This window comes from Silurus aristotelis (genome assembly GCF_946808225.1).
Source record: "Silurus aristotelis genome assembly, chromosome: 3".
NCBI lineage: Eukaryota > Metazoa > Chordata > Actinopteri > Siluriformes > Siluridae > Silurus > Silurus aristotelis.
This window is the reverse complement of record NC_139576.1, coordinates 12,574,963-12,595,343: the sequence shown is the minus strand read 5'-3', so window position 1 is coordinate 12,595,343 and position 20,381 is coordinate 12,574,963. Positions and strand designations below refer to the sequence as shown.

Here is a 20,381-nt window from a genome sequence, read left to right as displayed (position 1 = left end):
CATTTTTGTAAATTAAATGTTTTATTCTTTAAACAACTGATATATGCCAGCGATTACAATTTGTAATGTATTAATGAACAACGTATTGTTATTTTTACCCGTTACATTTGTACAAAGTAGGCGCATTTATTCAAATGTATAATTATATGTCTGGAAGGGCCATAAATAAGTCATTTCCTTCATGTCGATTAATTATAAATAGCTCTAAAACTGTTTGATTTTTCCCTGAACATTTGTGTAAATAATTAAATTAAAGGGAAAGAGAAAAAAAGCAAAGGCTAAGTCACCAAGAAATGCAGAAAGTGCAGTTGGCCCAATTACTTTGCCATGCTGGAAAAATCTGATAAAGCACTAATACTCAACACTCCTTGCAGAACACTTTACCACATCAACAATTAGGTGTCTTATTTATTATATTACACATGGGATCTTATGGGTTATTATGCGGAGTATCCGTCATATGTCATTTACATCCCTGCAAATTAATTGTTAATACGCACACTATAATGTATTAGTATAAATAAAATAAACCTATTGTTTCCCTTTTCGACTGCCACTACTCCCAGAGTTGTGCTCATTTAGAAAACTTAACACCTTCTGACCAATCAATATATAAATATTTATGAAATCCATTTTTTTTTAGCTAATATAAACCTTTTTAAAGCTACAGTATATAAGGTTATTAGGTAAGAAAAAAGACAGATTGCGCATTTTTGTCTGGGTTAAATGTGCAAAAAATGTACAGATGTTCGGTTCATTGCGCAGATGTTTTCATGAAGTGATGTAGGGGGAAAAAAATGAAACATTTTACAACAGTCTTGTGTGTACTGGTTCAGTCACGTGTTGGTACAGGAGGGGTAGGTTTCATCTCAATGTCTTCTGCTGCATTTCTCTTGCTTTTAGGCTTTAATAAAATGAAGGCAACAGTTAATGAAGACTTTAAGCACTACATTTTTTGCGTAATGCAGTGCAGAGAGAGACACTCACCTCTTTGGGTTTTCTCTTTTTCTTGCGGGGCTGTGGGAACATAACAGATATAATTATAAAAGTCTTTTCCCAACTCTAATGACAAAAGACTAAGAATAGCAACTCTGACCGCATACCTCGCTTTTCTTTTGGATTTCCTGGTAATCGTCATTTGACTGGCCCACCAGTACCTGCAGATAAAAACAACCAAGCTGATTTCACTAATAAAACATCCCAGATGTGCTTAAATAACTTACACTAAGTTTGCTTAAAGAGACCTCCACCAGAGGGCCTCGGGTCTACATCTGGGTCTACATCTGGGCCTACACCATTCGCCTTTTTAACCAGGGTGTAATGCAACCTGCCTATGTGTGTTTAGTACCAAAAAAAAAAAAAAACGGAAGTGGTTGTGGTAAAAAAAAAAAACGGAAGCTTTTTTTCTTTAAATGTGAACCAAACCAGTATGCCCTGCCCTGGAAACTCTGGAAAAACGGTGAAAAAGTAAAAAAAGAAGCTATTTTCATTTGCATTAACCACAGACTTTATAAGCAATTAAAATCCTCAGAACATAACATTATTCAACTCCTGAACCAGATGTCCTGTGACACATTCAGCGCAATAACTGTTTCCAAGCAAAAATGTCTTTTGCCAAATTAAGGAAACCTTATTTATAGTTAAAAGATTCATAACTAATTGTAACTAACTAATAATGTTTAATGATCAGGTTTGATGCCTCTGGTTGTGTTTGCTGGACACTATAAAAAAATGAAATCACAGATGACCGTGATTGGCTGGTGTCGCTCTGATTGACAGGGGAGAGTATATGGCAGTCTTGGCATAATAAGGATTGGAACCTTTATATGCTTTGTGCTCTGTAAAATTCCTCAGTAGTGTAGGTAATTTGCCACAGAGCAGGTAATCATGAGAGAGAGCACACCATCTGGCTATATGAGACATCAGTGGGTAACTAGTTTCTTTACAGCCTAATGGTGCAGTAGGGGAATCCAAAAACAAACACAAGGGCTCATCCAATAAAAGTAATGAGGCTTGCTAGACCCATTTACCATTTGTTATTTTATTTATGAGAAATAATTAGACATAAATTAGTCATGAATAAGGCAATCAAGCCACACCAGTGCAGAATCCATGCTTTGACAGTTAAAAGGGATCTACTTGAAATAAACTGTTTGAAATTGTAATGAAAATGTAATATGATAATGTATAATGATCATTATTCCAATAACGCAACAAGTCGAATTTAATAATTAAACAAGTTTGTAATTTGTTCATTGACAGCATTTTAACATCTTAGAAAAATGCAAGTTGATGAAGTTCTCTCAGCTTCTGATTTTGAGAAATGTATAGATGCCAGGAGCTCTAACCCTAGTTTACAGAGTGCAAAATGCTGTTGCACAATTCTTTGCATGCAGTAGAACAATAAACATGCCCTTAAACAACTGCATTGGCTATGTTTAACTATTGGTTTAAAAAATCTCTTTGAATGATTTTCAAATGCATTAATGGTTTGTACTTGTATAGACTTATATACAAAGATATGTTCTATACTGTATATGTTAAATTCAAGATTTATTATTATTAATATTATTCTTATTCTTATTACAGTGTACATGTGATAAATGAAAGGTATTTAAATAATATTTATACTCAAATAATACATAATAAGTTGTACTTTAGTCACCTATTTAAAAATTTCAACAATAAATCATGTTGTTATATGATTTTTAGGATTCAATAAAATATAGATTTTCAAATGCCTTCATGCTCTTACAACACTGTCCCACGGTAAACTGATTGTTAGATACGCTCAAAAAAAGATTTCAGATAAAAAATGTTTGCTGCTCACACCCACTGCTTATCTAAAAGTGGTAAAAGTGGTGGGTTAAAATTCTGTAACATCGTAATAATAATAATAATAATAATAATAATAATAATAATAATAATAATAATAGTAATAGTAATAATAATAAAACAATTTTCATTTTTTTTTTCAATTCTTAAGAGCATGGTTAATAATAATAATAATAATAATAATAATAATAATAATAATAATAATAATAATAATAATAATAATAATAATGATGATGATGATAATGATTATTATTATTATTATTATTATTATTAGTAGTAGTAGTAGTAGTAGTAGTAGTAGTATTAGTAGTAGTAGTAGTAGTAGTAGTAGTAGTATTTTTGTGCTGTTCATACATGTAATAAAATGAAAGGTACCTAATGTATTATATAAATAATGCCATTCTCATAATAATATAAGTAAAGTGCATTAAAACTGCATATATTCAGTTAAACTCTAGTCATGGTATTCCTCTAGTCAACAGAGGCTTGGTTTAAAATTTAAGGCTATTTATTTTAAAAATGCACTAATGTTGTCAAGCACTTTGATATTACTCCACATCACCTCCAGCATTTCCACTGTAATGTAAGTTTTTGTTTGGTCAGACTCTTCATGTAAAGAAAACCTAACTCTGTCCTTCGCCAAACTGTTATTAGGCATCTTAGACCATGCACCGTAATGTTGTGTGTGTACTCATTCAAATAATTTTCTCTGTTACATCTGTCACATCTGCATTAAATTAAACATACCTCATATTGCCCCTCCTCCGGTGCTTGAGCCTAAATTTGAAAAGACCAGACCAGGACCAGATAATGTAAAAGTTTATAGGAATTAATTACTAATTAATTTATTAATTAATAATTGTGCTTGCATAAACACTGATACTTTTTTTTCTTCCAAAAATGTTGCCCAAATCCACTTAGAAATAGAATACAACGAAGTAACTCACCCCATTAGAAGGCTTGTCATGTACAATGGCAAAGGTCTTCACCTTTTCAAACTAAAAAGTCAATTAGGAGATGGTTTAAACAAAAGCACTTTAAATAATTGAATGAATGAATTAATGATCTTACCTTAAGTTTAAAATACAGTGCCGTAAATATGATGCAATAAAACAGCAGAACTGCATCCAGCACGTAGCAGATGATAGGGTCACTAAAGTTTGTGGCCTCTGCAAAAAAATGAAGAGGAAGCTATTACAGGTGGTGGAAGTACAAGAATGCATGAATCAAGAATAAATAAATAATAATAAAAAAATTTTTTAAGCAACAATAAAGGTTGCAGCATAAACCAAGCGTAAAACAAACAGTAAAACAGTGTGACATTAAACTATAAGGAAGAATAGCAAATGATAAAAAAAGCAAAATCTCATATTGGAAACCTATTGTAGTTATTGAACATAAATGAATGGTCTTTTATTGAGGGAACTGGGGAACATGAGCAAATGTTCCCTGACTATGCAAAGAAAGACATTTGATTGTTTGTGCAGCCTACTTTTGTTTACTAATATATGCCCTCTCTACCACTGAAGTAAACAATAAATATGAAAAGAAAAAAAAATAGAAATGACAAATGTAAAAAAAAATTCTAATTAATAAATCTTAAAACTTATCCATGACATCGAGAATTTTTTATTAGAATATTTTATTAGTCTGCATCCTAATAGTTCTAAATGGAAATAGGACATTTATTTATTAACAAACAAACTAGAACCATTTCTTTCTTTCTTTCTTTCTTTCTTTCTTTCTTTCTTTCTTTCTTTCTTTCTTTCTTTCTTTCTTTCTTTCTTTCTTTCTTTCTTTCTTTCTTTCTTTCTTTCTTTCTTTCTTTCTTTCGACATCAAAGATGCAATATATCTCCTGCAACATTATCTAAAATCAAACAAAGCATCTTAGACTGCTACAATTCTCTTAGTCTCCAGACTTAACTGCAGTGTATGGCATCGAGCTGAGTTATGGCAGGTACAATATATCAAGAACAATGCGAGAGGGTGAATTTTTAAAGAATGAATATCTAAAAGTTGGTGAGAGGATTAGAGGCAGAGGCATTTATAAAGAAAGCCTTCCAAGCTGTTAGAAATTGTTGATATTACACTGCGCTGAAACGTTTCCAAAGTTTCCAGCATTAGTGTTATTAATCAGAATCGGTAACTTTTAGACTGTTTACAACATTTGTGTTCATTGAGATTATGTTGAAAAATTTATAAAATTATTAAAGGTCTTGATTTGTTCCACCTCATTTTGCAATCTCTGGCACTCAATCTGTAGCAATCAAAGATTACAACTTCTTTTCTCGCTAATGGCCTCTGTGATGATAAGAAGTATATGTAGTATTCAAATCAGTATTGCTTTTTCCTTTGTGAAGACAAAATTATTTAATTCAAAAAGAGATAAAAAAAATTTTTTAGCAACAGAATTATGAAAACAACACTATAGAGGTAAATGTAAATTGAGGGTTTGCCCTTGAGCTCTTGGCATGAGATACTGCGCTGAACTGTAGAGTCAAATCCACCACCTGTCTGCTGTTTCGAATCAAAATATTGAATTCTTCCCAGGAAGAAATAATGATTAGTCTATTTTCTTATAGGTCAAGAATAAATAGGCATGTACCCTTAGACAAAAGTGATCGTAGAGAGAGAATATCTACTAACATTTTACTGAAAATAATAGTATTGTAGCGCAACTCCAAGGACACTGACTGCCAGGTGGTTTAATTTCACTTGGTGTTACTATAAACTAAAGACTTGACTCAGTCTTCCTGTCAGAGATGTGGCTGGAGTATTTACACGCTATGGTGTGCAATTTAGAATGTAGAATGGTTTCTCATAAATAGGTGAAAGATAGATGCTGATAGTTTCTGTACATCACTGCCTTTCGAAGTAAGTGCTAATGGGGGCTTGGGGTTAGTGGTTAGTAATACGGTAGAACCCACACGCATTTAAGTACATTTTCTCATGCACCATAATTAATTAAAATTGCACATATAACAGAAAGTGATTCAGATACTACAGTGAAGGTTATTTATAGTAGAAGGATTCTAATTAACGACTATATTAGCCAGCAAGACAATTGGTAATGAACAGGAAAATAAGGAGGACAAGAGCAGAGCAACATTTCTTAGCTGAGAATTATTTGTATTAACATACATGTTTAATACAATATATATATGTTAAAATAAGTTAGCATTTTGTATTTATTTTATATTAAGTGATAATGCACTATAATTTAGTAAACTAACTCTGGTTGCAGTGAAAAAAAAACAACTAGTGTTGTAACTAATTTAAACATAATGTATGAAATTTTATTTTGATTGTGTTAAAAAAGAGAGTTCTTTGAATACAAAATGCATTTTATAGAATGAGTAGAACAGTGTTTAACATTTCAAGCATCTTTTGCCCAATTAACTCAGGATTAAATGTGTTTCTTATTTGCTAACTGTAATTCATATGTCAAGAACGGCCTAACATATAAATAATTATCAAATATAACATTAATACACAAAACCGTTTGTCACTAATTCACATTGTATTCGTTTGAATGCACACAAAAAACACTTTTGGTTTTGGCTATTATGTCTTCTAAATTATGTTTCATTAATGTTTTATTTAGAATAACGGTTTTGCTTCTAGATTATCTAAATGAAACGCTACATAAATATGTATAGAAATATCCTTTCTGTTGGTCTTATATTGAGCATGTTTCATTAATTTATTTTCAAAAAATTTTGTTGTCTTGTGGAAAAAGGGATAAATAGTGAGATTGCAACCTTTAGTTTGGTAGATAACTTTAGAAGTATAATAATATAAACAATATAATTTGTAAATTTTAGCCTATTAGTGTAAACACAATAGGTTTTACACTTAAAAGCAAAATACGAAGCACAAAGATATTTTACACACCCACACACACACACACACACACACACACACACACACACACACATATATATATATATATATATATATATATATATATATATATATATATATATATATATATATATATATATATATATATATATATATATATGTATGTATTTTTATTTATTTATTATATATATATATATATATATATATATATATATATATATATATATATATATATATATATATATATATATATATATATATATATATATATATATATATATACCAATGGATTCATCATGTAAAGAAATATATTTTTTTTATATTATAAAATATTTATAAACACATTATGGGTTTTAATCGCCCTACTACAAGTTCGTGAACCAATAATAATAATATTATTAATAATAATAGTAGAATTATATTGCTGATAAAATGTGATAAATTGATTAAGAAAGTGTGATTTAAAAAATATATATATTTTTTCAGAGTATCAAAATTGCATGTAACTTCACCAATCAAGCATCCCCCGTGTGATGATTTAAGATTTACGCAAACAGTCAGACTTAACGTTCCTGACTACATTGTGAAAAAAATAAATACATCACTGATGCAACATGGTTGTAACAAAATGACACAACATAAAAACAAAAAGGCACATTTAAGAATGTAAGTCTATGCTATCAGTAAAACGGGTGAAAAGAGATAAGTGCAAGTGCTGAATTGAAACAAATGTGTGTTATGCACTGCCTCTCTATTTCGCAGGTTAAAATGAGAAGCTTTGACAGTCATCTATAAAATGTATTAAAAAATTATGATGTATAAACCCAAATTATAAATTTGTACTTAATTATAAATTCCGCATTAGATTCAATTCAATCATGATCATTTATCTCTTTTAACGAATGAGTAAGCTTTGGTGTATATGACTTAAATTTAGACAAGATTACTGTTTATATATAAATAGAAATGAAGAGAAAATAGAACTCACCTGCAGAGGAAAACATTAAGGCCAGGACAAGCAGGGTATCCTTCTTCAACACTGCCATTTCGATCAGTGAGACTCAAGAAATTTTTATTTTGTCGAAGCCTTATTTCTTGTTTGTAATTCTCTTAGCTTTACCAAAAAGTTGTGTAGCACTATACTTTGCACATTTGCCTGTCTCTAGAAGCCCCCTTTTAACAGGAAATGGCCCCAGTGCTTAGATCTGTCTGGTGATCTTAAAGCTCCACTCTCAGCATCTTTTGTCCTCTCATCTCAACACCTTTTTCACAAGCACATCCTGTTTATTTTTAGACCACCATACACATAAAAGCTGTGACTCTCTGAGAGGTATTGTACCATGTCATTTAAATACTGTATGCATCTTGACATAGCTATTGTTTATCTTATTGTGTGTGTATGTATGTATGTATGTATATATATATATATATATATATATATATATATATATATATATATATATATATATATATATATATATATATATATATATGAAAATATATACTAAATATAGAAATTAACAGATACAATTTTGGTGTGATCAGCCTTTGACAGTTATGCAGTTTAAATAAAGAAATTGGCTAGTAGGTTGTTCTAACACATAACTTGTGTTGTGTGTGTTTGTGTGTGTGGTCTAATATTTATATAGCACGATCTAATAACTAACACGATACTTGAAAATGATCTTTTAAAAATGTTAATGCTTTGAAAATATAATGTATTGAAATATTTTCTACTCAGATAATGATGCATACAACATAAAAGAAAAAATAGATGACTTTGCCTAAAGAAACAGTATCATCAAATATAATGCTAAAATCTAGAGTTAACGAACACATGCTGTTTATGTAAATATCACAAGGTTTGTTAAACAGCACAGTAAACACCACTGTATGTTTACGAGTATCACACACCACCCTGTGGTAAAAATGAATGCATAAAAAACAGCCCTGTTTACATTTTAACAACAGCCACATTTACTTTTGAACATATAAAACAAACCAACAAAATGCAATTCCAGTTAACTTTCTTGACCATGTTTAATAGTTGTTTAATGTAAGTAGTGCACCAGTGTTCATAACACACCAAGCATGCAGGATGATGTAATAAAGGAGGTGGTAATGATCTGGACTGTTGGAACATTAGCTCCAACATGCATCTAAACCCCAGCATATTCATAATGCAGCAGGCTATGAAAAATTTATGTTTAAACCATGTGCAGTAAATATATTCTAAGTGCGAACCGATGTCTGTGCTGCTTCCAAGGATGATATGGATGTGAACAAGGAAAATAACACTATCTGATGAAGAAAATCTGATAAGAGTAACAATTCACATTCTCCCATTTGCCAGGTGCTCATACTAATGAAATATGTAAATGCTTTCGGTAACAATTTATTATTTTTTTTCCATCGTTCTTCATTTCCCTTAAAAGCTGTGTTTGAAAGTAACAGTGTGTATATAGTGATTTCTGAAATGGCCTGTTTACCACACGTGCTCCACAGGGCTGGTATGCTATCGTAAAGGCTGAGGAGCCCCATAGTCAATATTTGCAGCTTCATTCTACTCCACCAACCTCATGAAGTGAAAGGTTATATGGCACAATCCTGTGAAGAGCTTTAGGAGCTCAAGGAGATTCTACCTCAAACCTTTGGCACCTTCTTGTAAATTGTTCATGCGATCTGATACAGCTTCATACCTTCGTGTTTTTGATTTGTCTGCAGTAATGAGTCCTGTTCAATAGGTTCATCATACCAGTATGGCTAGAAAGGGTTTAGGCAACCATTTGAGTTGGGATAGGGTTACATAGGGTGCTTGTGAGATGTAAACTAGGAAAGGCAGAGATGATTCTATGAGTAGACATAAGACTCAAAGAGACCTGTCAAGGGTGTAGCAATGGATACAATGTTTCAGACATAAAACCAAGCCTGACTGTTACATCTGAAGCATCATGGCATTTCAGCCTAAACCTAAAGCATGCAAGGTTTAAGCACTTGATCCTCTGCACAAATCCCGAATTGGAAAATCGGCTGAAAAAATTACAGATTGTTATTAACCTATTTTGCATCATGCCCAGTTACGATTGAGTTGAATTACGCATGCGCATGGTGCATGTCTAAAAGCTCTTATTCTCACTATATGCGCGCACTACATGTGGCAGGAAACAGTGGCTTACATGCTCTGTGTAGTGAACTATATTAGAGAATGTTGGTATTTGGGATACGGCCCGTGAGTGCTAGCAAATCACATGACACGTTGGTTGTTTCTTCCTGGTGCGGTCAGGAGACCCGGCGGTTCGGGCAATGAGACAAAAACACCAGGGCTGGCGTGTTTATCCGAGCAGGGTGTAGAGGATTAGCAAAACAAAACGAATGCGGGAAAAGGAGTCTATAATCAGCTTTTAAACTACGGAATTAAATGCCTTATTTTTTTTTTTAGCAAAAGAGTGTTTAGTTGGTTAGAGTGTCATCACTAAGGGAATAGAGAGATTTGGATTGTGCATTGGCCTGGAAACATGAAACCTCACACTCCACAACACCTTCTGCCTTCTGGATTTACTCTTCTGCTGCTGGGTAAGGTTAGATTATAACCTCCAACACTGTAGGAAATAGAGAATAACATTATTTTTAAATAGCAAACGATTTTATTGTTATATTAACCTATTATAGTTGACACTAAACAAATGCAGACCAACAAATCTATTCACAGGCTGACTTTCATGTTCATACACTGCTACTATTAATAAAATATTTTAAAGAAGGGCATACTATTTTTAGGTTTATTTTTTAGAATGATTCTATTATATATATTATTATTTAGAACTATTTTTTATCATTGTTGTATTTTAATTTGAATTGAATTTCTTCTGCCACGATATTTTAGCCCTTTAAACCTTTTTTCTTTTTGTCCTGTTTTTGTTTATCCATTTCTATGTGCATTAGGAGAAAACACAGCTCTGCAATTTCCCTCAAACATTAATCTAACTAATTAGTCCATTGCTTGACCTCTCACCCTGCTGCTTGTCCGCTCTAAAAGTTGGTCTACTGAGTATTATAAAAATTTTTTATAATTTTTTTGTCATTACAGCTGTAACATTATCCCAGAGTTTGTCCAGTGACGTAACGTCCACCACTTCAGCTCCGAGTCCCCCTTTACCCCCCAGTGTCCCCGAAAGAGGGTCCTACAACATCACCAACAATGGCACTGTGTGCTTGTTGGCCAGCATGGGACTGCAGCTCAACATTACTTACAACTCTCGCTCACAGGGAAAGGTATTCACACATGCTAAACCTTGTGCTGACACAGAACAGTATAAAACCAGTAAGTCTATCTGGGAGTATAGGTTTAGCTGGCTGTTTTTTCTGCTTTAGCACATCAGTTAGGCAAAAACACATGCATGAAGCAGGTGCAGAATGTGAGCTTGCCTTCCTTCTACTTTGTTGTGTCATCAAACTGAAGGGCTGACTTGAATATGTAATGCGAGAATTAGCAGCAAAGTTGCTTTTCTGGTTTTATTTGTTGTTCTTTAGCGCATCTAAACATTTCGTTACTGCACATTTTGGCCAGGCGTGCTGAAATGTTGGCCTCCTGAATTTCAGTGTAACCGATGCATGACTTTTCACATTCTGTAAAAATATATTGTGCCCAGTAGCTGTTTGGTAATTGTGATATGTTACAAATGCTCTTCTTGAAGGCTGTTCAGGAGATTATAAACCTGCAACCAAACCTGACCAGAACCTCTGGATCTTGTGAGGCTGACAATTCAAAGCTTGTACTCCTGGGGGGGAACACAAACCTGACTTTCACCTTCTTTTTGGTCAGTTAATTCCTCAACTCTCTCACTTTCCATTAGTTACCCAACACCCTAACTTACCATCTAAAATATATATTCTCATCCTTTACTCAGTCGAATGGCATTTCAAATGGTGCTTGTTTCCCTTTAGAATTCTACATCTAACAAGTATCACCTTAGTGAACTGGCGCTGTCGATCAACTTGCCAGATATGGCTCGTAAGTTATTATTATATGGCTGAATGATATCTGTATCGTTAAGGTTGAGTTAAATGTATTAAAATTGACTTTCTATCCTCCCAGAGCCCCTGATCATCACTAACCATAATCTAAGCTACCTTCAGGGTACTTTGGGCTACTCTTACATGTGCCGTCAAGAGCTGATCTTGGCCATTGAGCAGAATTTCTCCCTGAACACGTTCCATCTGCAGGTGCAGCCTTTCGGTGTCAGTGGAAATGAGTTTGGAGCAGGTAGTTTTCTTTTCTATTAACACTCTGACTACCTACATGTATACCTTTTTTAAAATCCACTTTAAATATGCTTTCTTTCCCAGCTGAGGAGTGTGACATGGATAAAGATGACATGCTGATCCCTATCGCTGTGGGTGCTGCTCTAGCAGGTCTTGTGTTAGTTGTGTTTTTGGCCTACCTGATTGGCAGGAAGAGGAGCCATGCTGGCTATCAGACGATCTAAACCTGCTCATGTAAGCTTTCAAGCCAGAATATGCAGTCAGTGCTAAATCAGTGGATTCTAGTCCATTAAAGCCACATGTTTTTACCTGCCCTGCCTTCTGCTATTCTCATGATGCCATTATGCTCATTGCCTAAGGTGATCCTATGACTTATGGACATTAAGTTTAATTAGAACTGGAAAATAGTTAAGAAAAATATTTAATCTTGCACCACTCTAGGCATTGTTTTTGGTGTGGGTTACACTTGGCAACACTGGAAGACTTAGGTCTCAGATAAAGCACAGACTAGTTCTCAAACTGACACGAAATTCCTTTTAGAAAGAAAGAGTTTCCTTAAACAAACCCGAAGTTTGGAAAACTTAATAAAGAACTTACCACAATGCATGGCCATAATTGAGCACACAAGTAGGAGCACTGCTTAGCTGGTATAAATTAGTTATTAGTCACCTATAAAATGAAGTACATAACACTTCCCCTGCATCTGAAATGATTCAGACTGTAAATCAGGATTGTAAGGATTTTGTCAGATTCAGATCCATGGAAAATCCAGAATGATTAAATCTGCATTGTGGTCAGCCTATATACTTTTTTCCCCCTATTTGAAACAGTATCAAATTGCACAGGTTGCTATAAGTAATCTAAATATACTGTATATCCACCCAGTGAGAAGCAGCTGAAGCAAGATGTGCGCTTATATGCAGTTGCTGAAAAAGGCTGCATCCATTTCGTTGAGATTTTTCTCAGTACCTACTCTTAGACCTTATTATCCTCCACTTGAAGGTGTTCCATTAAACATGCGTAAACTGGTACTTTTCTTTCCAATCTATCTTTATTTATAAAGCTCACAAGCTTCTATTTGTAGCATGGAAGAGTCTGTATGGAAACACGGTTGCTTATTTTCCTGATATTTATAGATGTATTTGACATGATAGATGACAACATTGAAGTTCATCTGTAACAAGTTTCCAATCATCAATACACATAGCTCAACTGTTATTAGCAATCTTTAAACCATTTAGTATTAAACACCAATACTGCTTTCCCTCAGTTAGCATGTTTTGGAATGCAAGAAATCAGTGGCCAAGTGAGGATTTCTTATATATTACTAATATCACACTATGAAAGTACTGTTCACGATATGATAACAATGATGATCTGATATAATTTTCATACTGCAAAGGTGACTTTTTGATATTTACCAGTCTGATCTTCATTCTGCGTGTGGGACTAAGCAGCATTTAATGCTTTATAGAAGGAGAGTGAGTGAGTGAGTGAGTAAGTGAGTGTTATAATGAACTCTTACATACAGTGGACTAAACATATGTATGTTATCTGCTTTTGCTCATGCAGTTAGGATGTTTCTCCTTAATGTGAAATGCTTTGGAATAATGTGTTTTGACTAAGGATGATGGGTTGCAATCCATATCTATCAGGTGTTGTATAGCCGTAGAGAATAATCTTCATAAATGCAGTGACAAATAAAAAGGGAAAAAATTGTTTGACTGGTGTAATGGCATCTCTTTCTCGTGTGCAGTGCATTCACATATGTGTTCACTCTCCTTAAACTTTTCCACAATTTTATAATGGTACAGCCAATAACTGAAATAGACTTAAACGCATTATATGACTTGAAGCTACACAATATCTGTGGTAGTATTTTAGTGGGGAATTAATATCATTTGCAAAGTAATTTAGATTTCTAGTTTGCAGGAATCAAACTAGGTGAGTTGGTAGCTCACTGGTTAAGGTTCTGGTTTACTGATCGGAAGGTTGGCAGTTCAACCCGTGGTATAACCAAGAGGGCCCCTGAGCAAGGCTCTTAATTCCTTATGGCTTACCCTGCACTCTGACCCCAGCGTCTAACATCTCTGGGATATGCAAAGAAAGAATTTCACTGTTCTGTAATGTACATGCGACGCATAAAGCAGCCACCTCCTATAAACATTCAGCCAGTTTTCTCTGAAATCTTTATATTAGTTCTGGTGCACTAAGCTGATATTAGAAATCATATAATTGGTTGAACAGCATCTACCCTTATACAATTAAAAATGCTTTGACATCCAGGGAAAAAAGATTTAACCCATTTTTAAAAACTAAAGAAAGTAAAAAAAGAGAGACAACCATTGTATGGACACCTCACATGACTGGGAGGAGTGTGCAAGAGGTGACAATGATGAATCAGCAAAACACAGAAGTTCTCTGGTCTGATAAGACCAAAATTAAGATTTGAAATTACTCATTAGGCTGAGTCATCTTGTTGATCGTTACCCTCCTTTGTTACTTCTGTGACTTATGGCTTTGGATGCTGACTTGTGCTGGATTACCTTCTCTTGGTAGAATCATACTTGTGCTGTGTTCTTTTTGTTATACTCTGTGAAAAATGTAATTGTGCTCTGTGTCATGGTTAGAGTTTGGGATATTTTTATAACAAAACTTTGATTATTTACTAAAACCTTGTCCTAGAAATGTTAAAATATTAGTCTTCATGATGCTGTTTGCTTTGGTGTGCTCTTTAGCAAATTCTGAGAAACAGAAACAGAATCAGAAATCTAAGAAAAGGTATATTTATATTGCATCCATGCGAAACTGCACAATGATTGCAACCGGTTTCACCATAAACAAACTTTTAAAATAAGAGAAAGATCTTAAACAATCACAAATAATAAAAGCGCTAATTGTGGCTAGTTAATGTCCTTAATTATGAGACCAATTTTTTACAGGTTATAATGCTACAAAACGTGATAAAATGCACTTATACTTATACTTATCAAGTAACTGGGATATAAGGACATAAAATCACAGCGGTAATCATTCTTCATAGTGAGAAGTACATTCTAAACAACTACACAAGTTTAAAGCAAAGGAAAACAAAAAGAAATGACCTTCTCATGTTGCATTCGGTCCTGAACGCTGTCCGCATTCACACTGAGGAGTGAATGTGAAATAGTCTTATCATCACTATCATCCAGAATCCTGAGCTTGTATGCGTTCTCGACATATATCTCTGAGTTTAGTTACTGTTGCTGTAGAAAGACTTCCAGGCTCCTTAAAGATATTCTGAAGTAAAAAAAAGATCACATCACCACTAATGTATTCTCAGCTTATGCATTCTCAGTTTATACCATTCAGAACATGTTATTAGTCTAAATATTACACATGGATATGGTTGTAGAATATCTATGGATGGTTACCTGCATGAATGCATGGCAGTTCTCTACAAACTCCCCATGTGTGATCCGTTTAAAACGCTCACAAATGTCTGGAAAATTTTGCCCCTCTAAAATAAGTTTCTGATGATGACGAATCAAAGTGAGGGCCACACGGAAGAGGATCTTGGAGCCCTCATAGAACAGGCAATCCCATATTCGTAGCACTGTCTGGCAAGACATAGCATATTGTCCACAGGTATTTTGATTCATTTTAGCAATATTCAGTGACGGGTTTTTTTTTTAATGATTTTTTACTTTTTGCTAATGAGTATTCAAGATATATCTGCAGATTTTTCCTCACCTCCATGGGAAGGACGTCAATGTAAAGGCAAATAAACCACCTTGACACCACCAGACCAAACATCACATTGTGCTGAGTCATGGCTTGCCACACTGCAGGCACTTTAGCCTTCACCAGCTCCCCAAGAACATCCTGGTCTGTCTTTAGACCCAGCATTGTGGGTGTGTAGTAATCTGAGTTACAGACAAGAGTATTTTGCATTTCAGTCTAATTTTTTAGGAATATTACAATATTTTGTAATAATATTGTAAATGTAAAATAACAAGATGAACCAAATAAGCAAATCTTGGTAGTGACAGAAAAGATTCAAGATTCTAATTGCAAATAAAAATTTAAATACCTTTACCTACCTTTTCCTGAAACATTTATACTAGCATGTTTCCAGGTTTTCTTTGTCTTTTACATAAAAGAATCCTCTCAGAGTTGTAGGCTGATTTATCTTAATCTAGCGTGCCAGTGTAGATCATTGGGAGTGAGAACGTGTTGTGTAGATTTATTCAGCAATAGAGGCTCAAAGCACTAGTCTGCTGAATGAATGTAAATGTGAATATGGTTCTAAGAATATGCAGAAACCAGGAAAACCTGACCTAGTAGCGGGTGAGAGATGTCCCCATTGATCCTCTCTTCATTCTTTTCAGCCTGATTGACCCAAATGTCCTTCACTTAAAACCACAACTACAAATGTAATCTCTTTGATTCTTCTATCATTCTTTATCATCCATTTTACATGTCAGACTGCCAGGCCACTTTCTTCTGGCGCTAATGCACTAGAACTAATTTATCATGCGATAACAAAAACCTGTTTTGTAGCCAGGGACCTTAAACTGTAGCCTCAATGGATCCCCTAGGAAGTTTTCAAGGACAGGGCAAATGAGGTCCATTTGAGAGGCACTGCTGGAAGGAGCTTGCCAGACAAAAACAAAGACTTGTATAGCACTCAATAGCGCAGATATTTTATTGAGGATGACAGTTGTTCAAAGTGCTTATACTGCTTTCTGAAAGAAATATTCTTACACTGTTATCTAGGGATTATAAAAACAATAATATGAGCCATACTGCCATTTCTCCACAGGTGACTCCTCGTTGTGCCGCCCAGGAAGAAGCCAAAAGCATGTTCATTGGCCTTTGGTACAAGAAGGCATCCCTTAACTTGTTCTAGTATATGAATTGTGCAATTAGGTTTTTTACATGGTCATTTACATGTTCAGCATTTGATGACACCTTTATCCAGAGTAAACTTCATTTATCTCATTCATACAACTGCGAAGCTCGTTCTTGCTCAGGTGAGGCTGGGATTTGAACTCACAACCTTCTGAGAAAACATCTAATGCCTTAACCACTAATCTACCACTTTCCTTTCAGTAAATCAGTGTGTCATCAGCTTACAGTCACTTACATATAGCATTTAAGCACCCTGATCAAAGAACTGGCCTTGGCAATTTTTTTATTCTGCAAAATCAGATTCACTATATTAAAATATACTGTATGTTGATTTCTCTGTGAAATCACAGTAACTGTGTTATCACGAGTGTAGCAATGGATCTGGATCTATACTGGGAACCCTGGGCATAAAGTGGAAACACATTGTGGATAGATTACACATTTACACACTCACTCACACCTACGAGCCATACATTAAAGCCAATCTTTTTTGTGCCATATTTATGGAAGGATGAAACAAAGAGGGAACCCTTTCAACAGAAAGAACATGAGGAACCCCACACAAAACCATGCGGTGCACCACTGTACCACGATAATGCACACTGTTGTAATAAGCTCTATGCTTGCTTTTATACATCCAGAATACAACTGCAGCATGAGTACTCCAAAGTGTTAACATGCCAGATATACTTGAATGTTCAGGGCCAGACCCATAATTATATATTATATGTGGTTTCTGTGCCACAGTGACCCATCGTTTTGGCACTGACGCTCTAGTGTGAGGACAGAGAACCTATCACTAAAAATAGCATGAAGTGTAACCATGAGCTCTAGCCAAAATGGAACTATCAATACACTATTTGTATATTCTGTCTAATGTGTTCCTTTGTATTAAGAGGCATATGGCTAATCATATCGATCTGCCCAGTTGTCAAAGCCCAGGCAGCTATATGTTTGCACAAACAATAGGTCTGTTCTAAGAACACAGGCAGCTGTGCTAAGAATAGTAATGCCAAACACTAATAACTTCACCCAAGGTGGGTCACGATACACTCTTTTAGCAGTGCAGTTAACATGAACAGAATGACCAGAAAATCAACGAGTAGCAAAAATAAAGTTCCACAGAAAAACTGTAATTAATGTAATTTATATTAGTGAATAAGTGCCCTTAGACTTGGTATAAAAGGGGAATTGTGGTAGAAATGTCTTCTTTTTTCAAACACAGAAATATCTGGCAATTGTCTTTTTATAGTCAACCATATTTGATTTGACTGATGTGATTGATTTAAAATGGTCAAAAAATACTGTTGTGTTATTTTAACTTTTGGTTTAAGGGATTGCAAAAAGTGACTGACCAGGTAGGATTTTTCCCAGCAAAGCATCCATTAACCAGAAAGACTTTTCCTCATCTTTAGTTATAATAAGGAGGTATCCTGCAATGAAGTTCATTCCCTTGAAAACAGAAATAAAACGGTGAATTGACACTGCAATTATTTGCAGTGGAGCACGTTTAGCCAGATTATTGACTGAGCAAACACTTTGTCAGCTAGCTGAATACATGTCTAGAAGCCGGTTAACATCGATGTAAATGATTTAAATACCTCCTTAAATGCATCAACTAAGCAAAGAATCAAGAATATATGTCCTGTGGTAATAAATGTAAAAATGCATTAGTGTACTCGGATTATACCTGACAGTATCCTACATCCTTGTTGTGGTGTCCGTATGCCAAAAGAACATTAAACAGAGCCGTCAGTAAACATGGCTGGGAGGAGTCATGGAACTGAATGTTGTCTGGGAAAGTTCTGTGTAAGTCTGGCAGGTGACATGAGTGTGTCAGTGAAGACTTAAAAAAAAAAAAAAAAAAAAAAAAGTACAACAATGTAACACGTCTAAATGAGGAAAGGATAAGACTGACCAGTGCGTATTGACTCCTCCAGCATAGGGTCATGTTGAATTTTCAAAAGAGAGTGGTAATAACCAGGGTTCATCTGCAGATGCTCCTGGGCTCCACTGGAAGCCATCCAGATCATAGTACGGTGTTTGTTTGGGATACCTTTCCTCACATACCTCTTTACTGTTAACATTGAACATGCATGCAACATGTTATTCGATAATGAGAGATAATGTGTCAACTGTGTGGACTGTAAATTAGAGCTCATTGTGGTGGTGTGCCAAGCCTACCCTTCAGATTCTTTTGCACTTTAGTGTTCTCTTTTAAAAGCTGTGACCACTTTTCTGATCTTCTGGTGAGCACAGGTAAGTACTCAGACATAATTATCTCAAAGGATTCAGGGTTAAAATCTTCAGAATGCTCAAATCCATATTTGTCGACACTACAGATGAGAAACAAACAAACAAACAAACAAAAAATCAGTCATGCCAGTTAATTTGATACCCATGTTTTAATCAAAGATTGGAAAGCATAACTGAATGTATCATAATAAATTATTTTATACAAGCCAAAACTGTAGTAAATACTGTATAACAAAACAGAAATGCAAATAGGGAAGGATAATATAAAAAAAAAAAAGAGAAGCAATGCAAAAAAGAGAGAAGGAAACAAATAAAGGCTTAAATGTGTTGTTTTTTTCCCGCATAGTCAACCGAGAATTTAACACAACACATTTCATGCTAGAATAGACATTTTCATTAAAGTTCCTTTAAAAAATAATAATAAGAAAAAATAAAAAAGAAAAAGTCTGACATAAACCATGTGTAATTATTAAAATTATTTCTTCCATCTTGTTTATTCAGGACACATCACATATATGACACTATTTAGCTTATGTAAATGTAGTGTTTACCTACTGCTACTCCTACAACACCAGGATGTGCTAAATTATAATGAACAACTGAGATGTCAAACATTTATTATCAATACAAAAAATTGATAAGGAGAAACACTCGCGCCATGGTCACTCATGATCACCTGACGCACAGGTGATACTGACTCTTATCTCTCTGAAAGACTATATAAACATTAACGTTCAAATAAATTATCTAAACAATATATATAGAATATACCTCAGGTTGCCATTGGAAATGTCACCTTCAGTAGAGTCATAATCCACCTGGAGATTCATCTCCGGTCACTTTATCTGAATTATACTTCTCCAAGCTCGAGCACTTCATGATAATAAACCTTTACCTGTCAATGCCTGGTATATAATTACACAAAAAGCCCCACCCATTATGTAAATAAGAAATTCAGCCTTGCTATAACACTCACGGTTCATCTAATGTTGGATTTACACTGTTCCAGAAGAGGACAAGGCCATCATTTAGTACTTTGTGTTCTAAATATATATTGGAAAGCAGATCTGAGTTTAACATATAAAGTATGTAAAACTTATTTTGTTATGATTAGGTGTACTATAAGTTTGAACTTTTTCATGTAGACCAGAATTTCAGTATTACAATTTAGCTGTGTCTTCAAAAATCCATCATGGATGGGGCCCAAAATCAAATACTGAGTCTAAGCAGAGGGCCAAACTATCAAAATTGAATGAACAACAAGACAGA

The 20,381-nt window shown here is 34.3% G+C and overlaps 3 protein-coding genes across 3 annotated transcripts; 1 reads left to right on the top strand and 2 right to left on the bottom strand.

The window, feature by feature from the left end:
• Positions 1 to 2: 2 nt before the first annotated feature.
• cd247l (CD247 antigen like) lies at positions 3 to 8,101 on the bottom strand. Its single transcript, XM_083537210.1, has 7 exons — positions 7,690 to 8,101; positions 3,907 to 4,004; positions 3,783 to 3,833; positions 3,583 to 3,612; positions 1,104 to 1,157; positions 988 to 1,017; positions 3 to 904 (listed from the first exon to the last, which is right to left on the bottom strand). Exons 1-7 carry the CDS (start codon positions 7,745 to 7,747, stop codon positions 833 to 835), a joined length of 393 nt encoding a protein of 130 aa, XP_083393336.1. The 5' UTR covers positions 7,748 to 8,101; the 3' UTR covers positions 3 to 832.
• Positions 8,102 to 8,285: 184 nt separating this feature from the next.
• lamp1b (lysosomal associated membrane protein 1b) lies at positions 8,286 to 13,454 on the top strand. The gene is made up of 6 exons (XM_083537189.1): positions 8,286 to 10,274; positions 10,789 to 10,973; positions 11,396 to 11,518; positions 11,646 to 11,712; positions 11,797 to 11,964; positions 12,048 to 13,454. The coding sequence occupies exons 1-6, from the start codon at positions 10,217 to 10,219 to the stop codon at positions 12,185 to 12,187; spliced, it is 741 nt and encodes a 246-aa protein (XP_083393315.1). The 5' UTR covers positions 8,286 to 10,216; the 3' UTR covers positions 12,188 to 13,454.
• On the bottom strand, positions 10,561 to 20,026 carry grtp1b (growth hormone regulated TBC protein 1b). The gene is made up of 8 exons (XM_083537137.1): positions 19,884 to 20,026; positions 19,041 to 19,192; positions 18,775 to 18,933; positions 18,547 to 18,671; positions 18,212 to 18,308; positions 15,696 to 15,868; positions 15,377 to 15,562; positions 10,561 to 15,242 (listed from the first exon to the last, which is right to left on the bottom strand). The coding sequence occupies exons 1-8, from the start codon at positions 19,940 to 19,942 to the stop codon at positions 15,147 to 15,149; spliced, it is 1,047 nt and encodes a 348-aa protein (XP_083393263.1). The 5' UTR covers positions 19,943 to 20,026; the 3' UTR covers positions 10,561 to 15,146.
• Between the last annotated feature and the right edge of the window lie 355 nt (positions 20,027 to 20,381).